Source organism: Podarcis liolepis, assembly GCF_965112155.1.
Source record: "Podarcis liolepis genome assembly, chromosome: Z".
Lineage (NCBI taxonomy): Eukaryota > Metazoa > Chordata > Lepidosauria > Squamata > Lacertidae > Podarcis > Podarcis liolepis.
In genome coordinates, this window is record NC_139570.1 from 10,700,365 (window position 1) to 10,717,731 (window position 17,367).

Sequence of the window (17,367 nt, forward strand, 5' to 3'; positions counted from 1 at the left end):
CAGGAGGGATCTTTGCACCACAGCGCCGGATATGCTTAAGACAGCCCTGGCGCTAGAACTAAACTCCCCGAGCCACGCGCGCTCCGGGCTCCTGGGCACGGACAATCGGGCATCAGTCACCTGCATCGACCCCTCTCCAGCCTCAGAGGGTCAGCTCTCCCTCCCCTTCCCGTCTCCAGACCAAGTTGGCACCGCCCCGCGACGGCCTTGCGTAGCGCACACAGGGGCTGGACTGCCGGGTATGCGTCGCTATGCGTCCTCCTCGCTAGTTGCCCGGCCCGCAGCGGGCATGGTGCAGCCGCCGCCCGGGCGGCATGGCGACCTGGAAGCGGGACAGTCGGCTCACCGCTCTGCAGCGGCTCAGCTGCGCCGGGCTGGCCGGGGCGCTGAGCCACAGCCTTACGGCGCCTCTGGAAGTTTTCACCGTCCTGGCCCAAGTTGGCACTCACCACTCGCGGCGAGGGCTCTGGGAGACGGGGCGCAGCTTATGCAAGGCCGAAGGCATTGGGGCCCTCTGGAAGGGCAACCTCACCGCCTGTTTGCGCCTCTTTCCCTACAGCGCCCTACAACTGGCCTCTTACCGCAGGTAAGCCGGGCTGAAAACCACCCTCGGCTTTCGGACCCAACCAGTTGATACCAAAGCAATGGTGTGGTGCGGGGACACGGCTCTCCAAGGGTTAATAATTCCTGCAGTTCGTTGTGGCTGCCCAGCATTTTTCCATTTCTACAGGCTCATGGAAGGGGAGGGGACTCCAGTAAACTTGAGTCTTGTTTTCACCTAACTGCAACTAAGCTCTGTTGAACACAGTGAGACTTCCGCGTAAAGGTGCACGGAGGTCCGAGTAAGAATGACTTCAAAAATGGGAAGGAAAAAAAATCTTTATAGTATTAACCAATCAGAGGGGTGGACTGAAGAGACAGAGGAATACCGGTAGTTAAAGGGCGCTCTGAACAGTCCAGCTGATGTCCAATTTCCTCCCAGTCTCTAGGAAGGTGTGTGGAACAGTGTAGCTTTCTGGGGGTGTTTGTTTTTTAACTGTCTAACTCTGAAACCTAAAAGATAAAGTATGATTAACTGTCCACAAAATGTATTTTCCATGCAGAAAGTGCGTTCCAAAACTAGTTCTTGCCCTGTGCAACATACAGACTTTCATTATAAGCTGCATTCTGTGCCCAAAAACAGAACTTATTTCCCCCCTTTGGTTTTGAATCAGATAATAGGATGAAGGTTTTCTATATTTCCCCCAGTGGTGGGAGCTAGATGTAGTTTCCGGGGTGTGGTGCTGAAGAGAGAGCTGTAAATCAAGTCTGATTTCTTTTAAAAGAAAGACAGAAATAAATCAAACCTGTTTTAGATAATCTTAGGCAGCTGAGGAGGTTTTTTTTTGCCTTCTATTAGCCAGACTTCACACATGCGTAGTAGGCCTGCCACTTTTGTGTTGGAAGATAAGTTCTCCTTATTTCAGACTTAAGCTAATCAGGAATTCGTCAGAACTGAAACTTGCATTGAATGGAAAGTTTGCAGAAGGCCTTTTTGATTATTGTCTGGGGTGGGGTGGCCAAACTACAAAGGTACAAGGCAAGAGCCACTGAAAAAATGAAACAAATGGGGGGAGGGGGAGCCATGGTTTCTTTGGTTAACTCATGGTTTGTCAAGCAGTGGCTTAAACAAACCATGATTTAGTGTTACAAATGAATCACTGACTTTATCTATGTTGTGTAACTGACTTGTGATATCCCCACCCCCATATATATCATACTAGGTTTGTCTTCCTGTTTGTGGATGATTTGGGCCACATCTCCCAGTGGGGTTCGATCATGGCTGGAAGTTTGGCTGGCATGGTGGCTGCTGTTGCAACATACCCAACCGAAGTCATCAAAACCCGTCTCATTGTACAGAACCGGTTGGAGCCCTCCTACAAAGGAATTCTGCATGCTTTGTACATGATTCATCATCAAGAAGGTGTCGCTGCACTTTATCGTGGTGTTTCACTATCAGTATTAGGTATTGTGAGACTGCATTCTTTTTCCTATAACATTGGGGTTGGAATAGTGACTGAAAGTCAGTGCTTTTTAGTTACAGTCATACCTCGGGTTGAATGTGCTTCAGGTTGAGCGCTTTTGGGTTGTGCTTCATGGCAACCCAGAAGTAATGGAGCACGTTACTTCCAGGTTTCGCCACTCGTGCATGTGCAGACGCTAAAAATTATGTGACACACAGACGCACCGTTGCATCTTACATTCCATTCAGAATGCGAACGGGGCTCTGGAACGGATCCTGTTCGCATCCCGAGGTACCACTGTATTTTACTTACAGTTTTTTCTGTGCCACCTGTTTTCTGGGCAGCTTCTAACAAAAAGACGTTAAAATACAGCTGTCAGTTCAATCAATAAAACAATAAAAGGCAGCATTAAATTTTGAAATGCAATAAGACAAGCCCCCTTTTTTAAAAACCGCTTGTGTCAGATCTCAGTCTATTGCCTGCAAAACTGGTGTATCGGCAATGTGCTGTTAACTGCGTTCTCAGTCATTCATCCTCCCCAAAACGATGTGAGGAGATCCAATTCTTCTGATTTTGCAGATGGGGGATCATGATTGAGAGGCATAAATTTTCCCATGACCAAATGTAGCAAGGAAAAAAGAGGCAATGCACACAATCTGCAATACAGATTCTGATTGGACCCAACAGCAGATACTATACAGTGGTACCTCTGGTTGTGGACGGGATCCGTTCTGGAAGTCCGGACGGATCCTGAGGTTTCCACTACCTGAGGACCGCTTCTGCGCATGCGTGCGTGGCAAAACCCAATCAAATACTTTGGGGTTTGCCGCTTTCGCATCCTGAAGTTTACGTAACCAGAGGATTACTTAACCGGAGGTACTACTGTATGTGGTTTTTAAAAGACCCATTCAATTGCCAGTGATGACCTTGGTGCCTCACCTACTTTGGCTTTTATAGTCCAAATGTTTTAGAAAACCAAATATATCCCAAAAAAATATTTGCACCTTACATTGTGTGAAGTTCTGTAGTACAATGCTTTTCTGTTTTACCCTTAACAGAAATGCAATCAGACTTTGGAGTTAATGACATTTCCAGGACAGTAAGCACATGTTAATCAGCAACTTCTGCTACAAAAGAGCATCAAAAGAATCCTGCTGCATCAAACCAAAGTCTTATGTAGTCTAGCATTTTGTTCTCACTGTGGCCAACCAAATGACTGTGGGAAGCCCCAAAAGCAGCCCCTGGGTGCAAACACACTTCTTATGTTTCCATTTTCTGGAAGCAGAAATTATTGCAGGAGAAAGATATTCCCATCACACCCTGCGTTGCAAACTTCTCAGAGGCATCTGATTGGCCAGCGTTATCAGATGGGATGTTGAGCTAGGTGGTTTCTTGATCTGAACCGGCATAGCAATTTGTATCAGTAAGCACCTAACAACTTCCACAAGTCTCATTTGCTTGCTTGCTTTTCATGACAGGTGCTATCCCGTTTTCCATCGGCTCTTTCCTCGTTTACACACATCTGGATAAAATCTGGGGTCAGCCCAGCATCCGCTTCACTCCTGTGCAGAACTTTGTGAATGGCTGCCTGGCAGCTGGGGTTGCACAGACACTTTCTTTCCCTTTTGAAACAGTCAAGAGGAAAATGCAGGTATGGAATTTAGGGCTAGTATATTCCTCTTGCTCAGTGGTTGCCAACCTTTGGTGGGGGACTGTAGGCCCATTTGCAAAAGCTCTTGTGGGCACCACACCCCCACAACCAAGCACATGTTGCAACCTGTTCTGATGACTACAGCAGAACGCTTCTTTCACACCTAATTTCATTGGAGGGAGAGGATCCTGCTGGCATCAGGGAAGGTCAGCGGGCACCACATTGGCAACCTCCGCTCTAGTGGCATAGGCAGCGGAAAGTTGTCGCATATTGGGAGCAAGAGGGCCCATAGATGAGGCGATCACACCTCTTCTGGGCTGCACTGTTGTCTGCTTAAAGGACGGGAGGGAAAATCATACCTGGGACTGTGTGCATATGTTTAGCACTATGTGCTAGATTCTGGAACTAGAAGGTAGATGTATTGGTAGACCTTTGAGTTGTTTACAGGGGATCATCCAGGTTTTCTGATTTGACTGATCCAACCAGCAGGTTTTATCTTGGAGTCACAGGATTTCCTAGCTGTAAAATGGGGCTCTATTTATTTAACAATTTCTTTACCACTTGATTAGAACAAAAGCTCTGAGTGGTTTACAAGGAAAAATATCAATAAAAACAGTTAAAATCAAGTAGCTAAAATGCAATTAAAACCAGCTGTAAACTTAACAAGAGTTTAAAGCACATCAACATGTATGTGTTTGGATAGGCTTGCCTTAAGAAAAATGTTTGAATCAGACTGTATAGTTCATAACTTGCTGTGCCTTCAATTTGCAAGTGCAAACACCCCTCACATGCCACTGTCGTGTCTTGCCTTGAGTCAATCACTTATCTCTCATCCTTAACGTTCCTTGCCTATAAATAACATGAGTATTAACTGGCCGGCCCTTAGACTAATTTTAGAGCTTTGTGATAGAATCCCTAGTCTGTAATAAGTCAGAAGTAGTTTTGTATTTGTATATGCAGTTTATCCAGGTGTATGGCTCATGGAGGGGACGCGGGTGGCACTGTGGGTTAAACCACAGAGCCTAGGATTTACTGATCAGAAGGTCAGCAATTCGAATCCCCGTGACGGGTGAGCTCCCATTGCTCGGTCCCTGCTCCTGCCCACCTAGCAGTTCAAAAGCACGTCAAAGTGCAAGCAGATAAATAGGTACTGCTCCGGTGGGAAGGTAAACGGCGTTTCCGTGCACTGCTTTGGTTCGCCAGAAGCGGCTTAGTCATGCTGGCGACATGACCCAGAAGCTGTACGCCAGCTCCCTCGGCCAATAAAGCGAGATGAGCACCGCAACCCCAGAGTCGGCCACGACTGGACCTAATGGCCAGGGGTCCCTTTACCTTTACCTTTATGGCTCATGGACAACAGAGAGTTGGCACCACCATTTTGCATCTGTAGCCCAGCTGTTGAGCCTTGGGGTTCTAGTAATGAGCAAAGCAGACTGCCACCAATGCACTAGATGGTACCAGTCCTTACATTTGCCATGTGGCATCCTTTGCCACAAAGGAATTGTTGCTTTAGAGCAAGGTTGGAGAACCTGTAGCCCACCGGCTGTTGTTGGACTGCGGCTCCCATCATCCCCTACCATTGGCCATTCTTCCTGGGGCTGATGGGAGCTGGAGTCCAGCAACATCTGGAAGGCTGCAGTTTGCTTGCCCCTGAGTAATTGTACCTGTGTTTCATGCATCCAATGAAAAACAGCCTGGGAAGCAGGGCTTGTGGGAGACACTGCAATGGAGGGGAGGATCAAGCACACCCTGTTCCATCCACCAGTTTTCCCCTGCAGATGCTCTCTAAATGCACATTAATGTATAGATTTGGAAGCTTGTTATAGGAAAGCAGGGAGGTTCTTAATACTGCCTTTGACGCATCTAGCTCAATATTGTCCTCATGGATTGGCAGTGCCTCTTGTACCTGGGGATGCCAGGTATTTAGTCTGAAACTTTCTGCATGCAAAGCAGATGCTCCACTCCCAAGTTATGGCCCTTCCTTGTCTACTGCATTTGCCTTGTAACATGTAGTTCTGCCCTTAGCTATACAGCTGGCAGAGGAGAAGTGTTAGGTCATTTTGAGCCACTAGATGGTGATGTTACTCCACCATACACTTCCAACTCAGGCTGATTCGTGCAGCCTCCAACATTTCCTCTCTGGTCTTTCTGCCTGGATTTACCAGGCAGAAACATTTTTCATTATTATTAAGTTAGGATATTGCACACACTTAACTTGGAGTAAGACCTGTTGAAGTAACTGGGACCTAATTCTCGCTAAATATGCATAGAACTGAGATATGTGTTAAGTGGCTTCTCTCTTCATTTTAAAAGCATCCTTACAAAAATGTAAATTTGCAGCATCTTTGTTGTTCACCCTAACTGTATCCCTTTGTTTCCCTCTTTCCCTTTGCTCCTGGTTGACCTATTAGCGAACTGAAAGGTATAGTATGCATGTTTGGGCATGCAGTTGCTGGGTAGGTTTCTTTTTGCTAAAATGCTGCTAAATTTTAGAAAGAAAGGGGAGGGAAACAAGAGAGGACTAAAGCATAAGTCAACAATGACTTTTCACAACATTTTCCATTTTTAGCAAATGTGAAAGGCTTAGAATTTTCTACATAAGAGCAACATTCGCAAGATCCTTTTACAGACCCTTAGATCCTTCTGTTGCACTGTGACCAAACAAACCAAGAAGCCTTCAATTAACCATAGTTGCCCAGTTTGTCCAGACTGGGAAACTGTGGTTTCCCAAGGCCATGGCCCAATGGTAAGGGATCTGCATTCTATGCACAAGGTCCCAGGCATCTTCAGCTGGTTCCTGGAGAGACTTCTGCCTGAAACCGTGGAGAGCTGCTGCCGGTCAGTGTTGACAGAACTGGGCTAGATGGACCAGTGCTATGACTCGGTACAAGGCAGCTTCCCCTGTTCCATATAATTGCTGGCTTTGGATCAAGCCTAGATCTTAAATTGTGGCTTGAAGTTGGTTTCTTATGTGCTGAAGCTGCTAAATATAGATTCTTGGTTCAGATAAAAGCTATGCTTAATTAAAGGTTTCATGTTTTAATTGCATTTTGAGTGAAGGGAGATGCAGAGGGGCTTCATGCATTGGGGAAAGACTTGCTTTATTAAGCAGATATACGATTGAAGCAAATGCACAATGGGTCAGCGCATCTTGCTGCTAACCAGACGTTTGGTGGTTCAAGTCCACCCAGGGATATCTGTGGGCAGGATTCCTGCACTGCAGGGGGTTGGACTCAGTGACCCTTGAGGTACCTTCCAACACTACTATTCTATGATTCTATGAAACATATGATTGTCTGAAGCAGCTGGAGTACTGTTAAGCAAATATATGATTGACTGAAGCAGCTGGAGTACTGTTAAGCAAATATATGATTGACTGAAGCAGCTAAGTACTTCTCATTTATTTATTATATCCACCCCTCCATCCCTTCTCAAATGAGCGAAGGGCAGCATGCAAGACTCCTCCCCATTCCGACCCCCCCATTTTATCAGCATAACAACCTTGTGTGGTAGGCTAGACTGAAAGAAAAATAGCAACTGGTCCAAGGTGACCTTAAACTGTTTATAATTGTTGCAATTTAAATGTAAAGAAAGGGTAATCTATTCATTTATTTAGAAGATTTATATGCTACTCTTCATAATATCTGTCCCAGAGTAGTTCGCAAAATAGGTCAATAAAATAATAATAATAATAATAATAATAATAATAATAATAATAATAATAATCTACAATAACAGAAGTAGGCAATCCCTGGCACCCAAACATGTGGAAAGAATCCTTTAAATCAGGGGTGGAGAATTTGTGCCCTTCAGATGTAGTTTTGGGATTACAGCTACCCTAATCTCGAACTATTGATTATGCTTGTCTGTAGTTGAATGGAACTGGAATCTGCGTGTGTGTAGAAAATAGCCTAGTGTACCAAGTTTAAAGTCACGCTTGTTGCTCCACCTACATTTGCCTATGGCCCCGCCCACTATTGGCATGTGGCCCTTGGGGAGTTATATAGAAGGGAATGTGGCCCTTAGCTGGAAAAGGTTCCCACCTATGCCTTGTATCATCCATTTTTGATGCACCTAGAACCTGAGAGGATATATCAGAACACACACTTCTCTTTTACAGAAGCTTTCTGGACTGGTTGCCTCGATACAAATCTTATTTACCCAATGGGACTGGCTTGGTGGTAGATTAATGACAGACAAAAGAAAGCTGTTGCTTGCACAATGCATACTTTTATGGAGTCAGCCGCAGTGAAAGCCACTTGCCTTACAGAGATTTCAGAGGGTGATCAACAGGTTCATGGAGATCAGCAACTGTTAGCCCTGACAAGAGGGTCCTGTAACAAAATGCTGCAGTGTGGAGTGCTTGGCTTCACTATGGAAGTCAGCCAGCCATGTCTTTCTCCACAACACTTCATACCATTCTCCCTTCCACCCCACTTTTCTCCTCCTTTGCAAATTCTACAACCACTGAGTTCATAGGCCTGGTTTATTTTGGGAACAGGGGTGTCGGCTCCTCAACAAACTGTACACTCGTACAGTTATCACATGTAATATTCAGCGAGTGCTGTGTTCCCCCCCAGAGGTACTCAAGGGTACGTAGTACCAGCACCTCTTTTTCTAGAAGAAAGGCACTAGCTAAAAGTGTTGCACTTACTGTAAGAACTTCATGGTGAGTACCGGCACCTTTTTCCCTAGAAGGAAAGCACTGAACAAGTGTATAGTTTGTGTGCCTGGGTACCCAACGTTCAAGCTGTACATGTGCACAGTTACTTAGCCACATTGAAATTCGTGGGCTCACTGCTAGGCAGATGCTTATAGCATTGCACTACATGTCATTTACTTTTCTATTCCCTTATTTCTGTTTCTGTTTCCATAAAGCTCAGAGTCAGGATCCCAGAAAGGAACTGATTTGTGATAGGCTTAGGGGAGTCAGAAGGAATCTCAGGCTAGGCCAGAGAAAGTATAACTTGTGGAATTGTTTGGCAGAGCTCCTGCACCTTTAGAAGCTGAGTAGAAGAGGGAAGCAACACCTGCTGAAATCCCCCGTCATGCACAGCTGCTAATATGCTGATATTTCAGAGCTGAAATTCGGGGTCAGACTAGATGACCGCCGGCTCCCTTTTTGCCCTGAATATGCTGAAATTCGGGGTCAGGCTAGATGACCCCTGGATCCCTTTTTGCCCTGAATATGCTGAACTTCGGTGTCAGGCTAGATGACCGCTGGCTCCCTTTTTGCCCTGAATATGCTGAAATTCGGGGTCAGGCTAGATGACCGCTGGCTCCCTTTTTGCCCTGAATACGGAGATATGCCCACTTTGGCATCTGGTCCTCCTACAATGGAATTCGCCACCTCAAGATCTGGCACTGGCCATTAGCTCCAGTGACTTTCATAGCACCGTCCTATAGATGTCTACTCAGAAGCAAGCCCCACTGTGTTCTCCCTGGTAAGTGTTTATAGGAATGATTTCTTGGGAGCAGTACAACTCTACCAGCTGGCTGTGATAGCTAAAAACAGATATCCTCAGAAGAAGGATTGGAACCTCAGAACAGAATCCTGAAACATTAGATCAGATTCTGATATCTGGCAACAACCCCAGACCTTGTTCTCACCTTGGGTAGCCTGGTGCAAAAGAAGACAGGTGCTCTTACACCTTTATGTAGGAAACATCATTTTACCAGCTGCACAAAATCCCTCTCTTTTGCAGTGCTATTAAAAGCCCCGTTCTTTCTGGACACCCCAGTATTAACCAGCAAAGGAAGTAGTATCAACTTTTGATGTATGTATTGTGAACAAACCCCCACTGGATGCCTGAATTAATCCACCAGCAGCAGAGAGTTCTATTGTCCCAACCTAGTCCAATGCAGAAACCGTGCCTGATTCCAAAACTGTTTCCCTCTAGGGATATAACTGTGTCAGTTTCCCAGGCCCTTCCTTTGGGCAAAAGGAATAAGCATGTCCCCAGACAAACAGAATCTCAAGTGCTTCATTGAAGCTTCGACTGAGGGTTGCAAGATTTGAGGTTGGGCTTCATTCAGCCTGGAAGTATTTAGATATCCCCAATCGTCCGTGTTAACCTAGCCCTTGAAAGGATTCTGTGTTCTTATTTTAGATTTCAGATTAAGTGAAATAAACGCCCCGAGTACTTCTGCGCCACTTCTTTTCCTAATCCCTTATTAGCAAGGCTGGCACATACCACACTCCTAGGCTTTCTCACTGAAAATATAATTTCAAAGAATTATTGCAGGGCAACTTTTTGTACCCTGGAAAGATCCATAAAAACCTGTGTCTTTATTTCTTAATTCATTTCTATATCTCTTGGGTTTGGGCTTATATATATATATATATATAATTAATGCATGTATTAGTTGCATTATTGTTTTATTTACTTATGGGATATTAGTGGGGGGTGTTTTAACCTTGCTTTGGAAGTAAAGGGACTTATATTGAGGCCATGGTGAAGGGGATTTAAAAAAAATAATTCAATCCGTTAATCAATTAATAAGCAGATAGTAAATCCAATCAAAACTCTTCTGTCCAGTTGAAGAGTGCTTCTCTGTAGCGGAAACATGTCCTGGAGGGTTCATCTTTCAGTAAACAAAGTGAAGCAGCCAAGAACTTAAAATATGAGAGTGGGAGCATCTCATGTATCATCACAAGGCATCCCTCCGACAGAGAGGATCACTTTAGGCTTATCACTGTTAAGAAGCTGTCTGAGGTCTGATTTAACACAGAACATGGGGCACAGAGAATGCTTTCCCCTTGTGAACCCTCCAGATATGTCTGGGTAATTAAATCTCTGGTGTGCTAGTGTTAACATGTGAATTTAAACGTAACCTAGGTAGGCTGCAAGCATTCCTGCACAGAAATCTGCAGGACTGAGGCTTGGTCTGCAGATGCAACAGAAGGAAATGGTAATGAGGCAGGGGTTTGAATTGCTTGTACACTTAGGTTGCAAGTTGAAGATACTACTTTTGAATGCTGTCATTTTGTTGTTTTAAGGCCCTGCAAGCAGAAATGTAAGACATCTGTGAATTTCATCTGCAGTTCTGGTATTCTGTTTGCAAGAAGTTTTTATCCTGCAGTCCAAAGTGGTGTGATTTATCCTGTTGACTCATTTTTCTTGAGTTTAAACCAGTCCTAATTCATTGTAAGAAAATGAACTTGTTTCCTCTATGGTGAAAGACAGTTTCCGAGCTGAACCTGCAGCACTAGTGTCTCTTTGTACTTTCAAAGTTTCTTGCAAATTCTCTCTAATGCTGAAGAATGAGAAAAGGAAATGAGTTCTGCCCTTATGGCTTAACTTGTAGGTCTTGGCGGATATCTCACACAGTGCCTTGCAGACATCGCTTAGCATAACATTTATCTGGGAACTAAGCCAGAGAGAGAGAGAGATGCAGAATTCCCTTGCTGTAAGCACAGAACTTGTTGTCATTTCCCTTCACTGTGGCTGGAGCAGTGATTTCCAAACCGGAGCCAGGGCACAGACATATGTCCCAAGAGTGTCCCACCAGTGTGGTATAAGCAAGCAATTAATTAAATAACTAAAGCAGAAGTGGCTAACCTATGACCCTCCAAATGTTGATGGACTACAACTCCCATCATCCCTTGCTCTTGGCCATGCTGGCTGGGGTTGATAGAATTGGACTGGAGTTGCAGTCCAATTCTACTTAAACACATATACACACACACAGAGAAAGACTCTTTGCTGTTAGGAAAGTTATGGGGAAATGCATTTAAGAGTGTGTGAAAGAACGGAAGACATGTAAAGACCCTCCAAACAAAACAGAACAAGTGCTTATTGCTCTAGAACCCATCCCATAAATAAATCGGAGCAAGTGCTCAATGAAGACTGGACCTAGCCTGACCACTGGATAAATTTTGTGCAAGCAAATTGGGATGAATGCTGAATAAATAGGTCATCTGGAGGATCCCTGACCAGACATGTATCAGATTGCGCTGTAGGCCTGCAATGCTTCCTAACACGTTTTCCCCATTGAAATCAGTGAGACTTGAAAGCAAACATGTCTTGAATTACTCCATGATAATGTAGCTGTTCAATGTAGAATACTAGCAGGAATGAATGAATGACAAAAGTTTGTTGTTGTTGTTGTTTAGTCATTTAGTCGTGTCTGACTCTTCGTGACCCCGTGGACTAGAGCACGCCAGGCACTCCTGTCTTTCACTGCCTCCCGCAGTTTGGTCAAACTCATGTTGGTAGCTTTGAGAACACTGTCCAACCATCTTGTCCTCTGTTGTCCCCTTCTCCTTGTGCCCTCAATCTTTCCCAGCATCAGGGTCTTTTCCAGGGAGTCTTCTCTTCTCATGAGGTGGCCAGAGTATTGGAGCCTCAGCTTCAGGATCTGTCCTTCCAGTGAGCACTCAGGGCTGATTTCTTTAAGAATGGATAGGTTTGATCTTCTTGCAGTCCATGGGACTCTCAAGAGTCTCCTCCAGCACCATAATTCAAAAGCGTCAATTCTTTGGCGATCAGCCTTCTTTATGGTCCAGCTCTCACTTCCACATATCACCACTGGGAAAACCATAGCTTGAACTATACGGACCTTTGTCGGCAAGGTGTATACAAAAAGGTATACTTTTTGTGTCTACAAAAGGTGTGTACAATATTATACTTTAGGTTAAAAGCACACTTAGCAGATGAGTTTATAAGTGAATAGTATGGAATTGCTTGGCATTGTATTTTTCATGTGTCTGTGTGATTTAGACCAAGGGTGGGAACCTGTGGTCCTCCAAACATTGGACTCCAGCTCCCATCATCTGCAGCCAATACAGCCCATGAAGGGCTATATCTCAGTGACAGAGCATATGCTTTGCACATTTAGGGACCCATGTTAAATCTCTGGGTAGAGCTGGGAATGCCAGTTGGTTCAGAGACAGAGAACCAAAAGTCCCCCAGATGCTGATGGACTCAAGCTCCCCTCAGCCCTAGCCAGCAGGTCTAATGGCCAGAGATGCTGGGAGTTGTAGTCCAACAACATCTGGAGGACACCAGTTTCCCACCTCTGGTGTAGACAAGACTGAAATACTTGGACCAGTGGTTTGATACAGCAGCTTCCTATGATCTGTAATAATTGGAGTCCAGTAACATTTGGAGAAGGGACGTGGGTGGTGCTGTGGTCTAAACCACAGAGCCTAGGGCTTGCCAATCGGAAGGTCGGTGGTTCGAATCCCCGTGATGGGGTGAGCTCCCATTGCTCGGTCCAAGCTCCTGCCAACCTAGCAGTTCAAAAGCACCCCAAAAAAGTGCAAGTAAGATAAATAGGTAACACTGTGGTGTGAAGGTAAATGGCATTTCCGTGCGTTGCTCTGGTTCACCAGAAGCAGCTTAGTCATACTGGCCACATGACCTGGAAGCTGTCTGCGGACAAACACTGGCTCCCTCGGCCAGTAAAGCGAGATGAACGCTGCAACCCCAGAGTCGTCCGCAACTGGACTTAACGGTCAGGGGTCCCTTTACCTTTTTAACGTTTGGAGAGCTGCGGGTTTGCCACCCATGGTTTAGACAAATAGGATCAGGTAAACTGCTGTGCAGAATGGAACACACACACCCCACTATCTCCTCTCCTTGTCTTTGTATTGGTGCAAGTCTGAAATTCAAAAGCCTGGATATTATGTTTATTACAATAAAGTAAGGCAGCAGCAATACTAAGACTGCAATCTCCTCTGTGCACTTAATGCGGAAGTGTAAGGCCCATTTAATTCAATGGGACTTCTGTGCAGATATTCTGTATAGATATATACCGTATTTTTCGCCCCATAGGACGCACCGGCCCATAGGACGCATCAAGTTTTTTGGGGGGGAAATAAAGAAAAAAAATTATTCCCCCCCGCCCAGGCGCTTGTGGGGCAGGCAGCGGGGAGAAGCGCTCTTCTCCCCGTTGCCCGCCTTGAGATCAGGTCCCCGGAGTTTGTGGGGCAGGCAGCGGGGAGAAGCGCTCTTCTCCCTGCCGCCCGCCTTCAGATCAGGTCCAGGGACAGCGGGGAGACGCGCTGTGCCTCTCCACTGTCCCCGAAGCTTGCGGGGCTGGCGGCGGGGTCTCTTGAAGCCTGGAGAGCGAGAGGGGTCGGTACGCACCGACCCCTCTCGCTCTCCAGGCTTCAGTGAAAGCCTGCATTCGCCCCATAGGACACACACACATTTCCCCTTCATTTTTGGAAGGGAAAAAGTGCGTCCTATAGGGCGAAAAATACGGTATTTGGTGCTAGGCTGCATTCTTACGTGCACTTAAGTAAGAGTAAGCCCCATGGAAAACAGCACAACTTGCTTCTGAGTAGACATGCATCAGAGTGCAGTGTTGGTGACTTAAGGGCACTTGAAAACCATCGCTGTTTTGGGGTGGGATTCAGTCACATACCAGCAAATGCAGCTTGTGCGACTGCAGCCATACTGGTGCTCTTGCACAGCAAAACCACTTCCCTTTTTGCAACAAAGGAAGTGATGATAAAATGTGGGATAAGACTTGCTTTGCTCTGCTCAAACAAATCAGAACAAATGTTCAATCCATTGCATAACCTCCCTGCAAACTTTGTGCAATCAAATTCGGACTAATGCTCAAGAGGTAGGGCACCCAGAAGTGACCTTAGGCTGCAACCATAACCCCACTTCCCCACTAACCTTACTACGTCTTACTTTAAAGCAGACATGGATAGGCTTCTGCTAAAAGGGTTTCAGAACAACAGGGACTTCATTTCCTCCTTTAAAGTAGTGATGTGTTCTCTCCCGAGCAGGCTCAGAGTCCTTGCCTCCCACACCACGGAGGGGTTGATGTCCATTTTGCAGGCATGGTGGACTGTTTTAAGCAAACGGTGAAGACAAAAGGTGTGCTCGCCCTTTGGAATGGACTCACTGCTAACTTACTCAGGGTACGTACTAAAGCACCTGTTGTTCAATACCACTGGAGGTCTGATTTATTGTGCTCCTAATTAGAAATTTATTCTTCTTTCCTCCTTCCAGAATTTAACCATGAGGTGTTGATGGAAGTTGAGGATTGCATGCAGTTTTTTAAAGCTGCCATTCTTTGCAGATCCATCTTTATATAACCTCAGAGTGGTTATCAGGGTTCTCTCCTTCCCTGTTTTATATTCCTGATTCCTAGATCAGGTTCGGCTGATCTAAGATGACTGGCCTGCAGTCACCCAGTGAGTGGGGATTTGAACCCAGGTCTCCCAGTTCCAATGGTCCACCATTCTAACCACTGCACCACACTGCCTCTCGATTAACAAACATGCTCAGGTATTCCCCCAATAGTAGGCTTGAAGCCTGGATAATGAAAATACGTGACTATTTATGTTTTTTCGTTTGCTTGCTTTCTAAACAGATTGTTCCTTATTTTGGAGTCATGTTCAGCACTTTTGAATTCTGTCGTCGCGTCTGCCTGTATCGAAATGGTTACATTGATTCCCCTCTGACCTACAAGCTAACTCCAGGTGTGGACCAGAGTTTAAAGCCTAAAGAACTGCAAGAATTTAAACTACTTGGAAGAAGAAGCTTTTAAGCCTCAGGATGCATTTTCTGCAAAGCAATACTAGGTCAATGCTGCAAAATAAGACACTGTGGTTTACTACCAGCTAACTAGCCCTCAGTTTAACAGCATGTGACTTTTTCCTTAAAATGCCTCTTATTGATAAAACTAGGCCCGAACTACTGAATAGGCCACTAAGCCAATGGAGCGCACCTGATATTGATTGTGGTCTGCCGTGCAGTAGAGAACCTCCAGCCTGTGGCCACAAGTGGCATCAAGTGTGGAGCGGACGACTGCCCACTTGTCAATCACAGGATGCCACAGTGGCATCAGGTGCAAGGTGCTTTGAAGTCCCAAAGTCAGGACTTCAAAGCACCTTGCAAGGCACTGCTAAAACAGAGGTTTCCTGAATCAGGAAGGGGTTTGCATGGAATCCTGCCAAACTGAGCAGGATTTAACCCTGTTCATCAACTGATGAGTGGCAGTTAAATCCTGCTCCGTTTGGCTGCACACCGGTTCAGGGTTTAACCCCGCCCTCCTGACTATCAGCTATCAGCTGACGTCTGCTGATGGACGGGTGGGCACAGTTTTGGGGGAAGTGGCCTTGCAGATGGTTGTTGCCTACCCCTGCTCCAAACAGACTTCAAAGAGGCTCCCTGATCATTAGTTACAGCAAACTGTTATGGAGGCACATCTTCAAAGGAGGCTGCTGTTAATTACCAATCAGCTGTAACAACAGAGGGATGAGGAATTAGGGATCCAGCCTGCTGGTTCTGAGCAAGCCTGTTGTCTCAAACTATACGTGCAGCAGAATGAGATGACAGAATGGACTATAACACTCAAGGCTGAAAGTGGGGGTGTATGCTTTTTTTATTATTATTGCTCTCCCATAGTTCACTCCACCGCAACATAACACAGCAAGGAGAAAAGTTCTATTCCAGACCCCTCCTTGCTGTTCTATTTTTTTTCTGACTCCAAATAGCTTTTTGATATAAGGGAGCACTGGCATTTGTGGTCCCACCACCCCCTTTGAAATGATAGCCCTTTCTGTTCATTTTACCACCTTATTCTGCTATGTATGTAGACCTCAGAGGCCCCTGCTGTATGTAGAGGCCCCAGAGAGGCTGCAAAAACAAGTCTATTGAACCTTTGCATGCCATCATATATGGAAGGTGGGCTGCATTCAGCACATTGAATCTCAGGTTGTACATGCACAGCCTATACTGATGATGTGACTGGAATCCTAGCAGGGGTGCAAAGTCTTATCGGCAGGGAGGAGAAAGAACCACTTCAACATCTTTTGGGAGGAAGAATGCCAAAGTGAGAAATCAGATGTTTTTACTTGCATGCACTGAAAATACTGAACTCTTTTTGAAAAGTAAAAAAAGCACATGCAAAGGATAATCAAAAACCACACAAAATTGACATTTGGTGCTGCATGTCTTTGGGGAAATACATTAGGTGGTTCACAGGTGGGGTTGCCCTGCCCACCTGTCAAAGCTGACCTATAGGGGGCCACCAGGCCAAAAAGATTCCCTGTTTATGATGTATGTGATAAGTATGTATGGATAAGTTAAGTATGGAGGTGTTGATGGAGAGTAGTGAGATGACATGATGGGAGTGCTTCTCCACATCAGAATTCCCTACTCATAAGAAACCAGCACAGGGAGATTAGATTGGGAGCCTGTCTGAGAAATGCAAGGTTTCCACAGGTACAAAGTTTATTTTGGGAGGGTGAATATTTACATAACACAATGCTGGGTGCCACTTGAATTCTGAAGTGGCACTTCACAAAGCAAACTTTGCTACATTATGCTTCTGGCTACGGGGACTGCAGAATTTTCTGGTGGACTGTGACCTCAATGCAATGCAGGGAAAACCCACTGCTGGGTCTCTCTGTGACTCCTAGAAAACCTCACAAAACCAGTGACTGTGCACTTTATAAACGGCAAACCAAAATGTATGACAAACCATTCTGGCTCTCAGGCACATGGAATGCAGGTGTACTAACAAAAGTGAGTCTCTGGGGAGGGTGTGTGGGTGTATGTGGGTGTGTGTGGAATTGTGGCTCTGTGTACCCTTGTTGTCATTTTAGTTGTGAGCACATGCACACTGCTGTCAACAATTGCTGTTGAAACCCTTGCAATAACAGTCCTTGTTTCACTTTGCCAAGGTGTATTTGATATTAAACTTACCTTTTTCCAGGGGGGAAAAGTGCAAAATGGTGATGTG

The 17,367-nt window shown here is 45.5% G+C and overlaps 1 protein-coding gene and 1 long non-coding RNA gene across 3 annotated transcripts; both read left to right on the forward strand.

Annotated features, from left to right (window-relative positions):
- The first annotated feature begins 237 nt into the window (after window positions 1-237).
- On the forward strand, window positions 238-17,341 carry SLC25A43 (solute carrier family 25 member 43). 2 transcript variants are annotated; one of them, XM_083486574.1, is made up of 5 exons: window positions 273-586; window positions 1,764-2,005; window positions 3,482-3,654; window positions 14,402-14,536; window positions 14,992-17,341. In XM_083486574.1, the coding sequence occupies exons 1-5, from the start codon at window positions 315-317 to the stop codon at window positions 15,166-15,168; spliced, it is 999 nt and encodes a 332-aa protein (XP_083342700.1). In that variant the 5' UTR covers window positions 273-314; the 3' UTR covers window positions 15,169-17,341. The 2 variants fall into 2 exon arrangements, 1 of the variants encoding a protein (XP_083342700.1); XR_014521749.1 differs by lacking the exons at window positions 14,402-14,536; window positions 14,992-17,341 and adding an exon at window positions 7,000-9,776 and having other exon boundaries at window positions 238-586; window positions 3,482-6,964.
- Window positions 6,862-9,776, forward strand: LOC310698882. Its single transcript, XR_014521771.1, has 2 exons — window positions 6,862-7,004; window positions 7,045-9,776. It is a non-coding gene; the product is annotated as an uncharacterized lncRNA (long non-coding RNA).
- Window positions 17,342-17,367: the final 26 nt, after the last annotated feature.

Bases quoted from the DNA above. Each gene is read 5' to 3' on its own strand.
- SLC25A43 (XM_083486574.1), top strand. From the start codon at position 315: ATGGCGACCTGGAAGCGGGACAGTCGGCTCACCGCTCTGCAGCGGCTC. The intron at 587-1,763 runs GTAAGCCGGGCT...ATATCATACTAG, and splicing joins CAACTGGCCTCTTACCGCAG to GTTTGTCTTCCTGTTTGTGG. The intron at 2,006-3,481 runs GTATTGTGAGAC...TTTTCATGACAG, and splicing joins TGTTTCACTATCAGTATTAG to GTGCTATCCCGTTTTCCATC.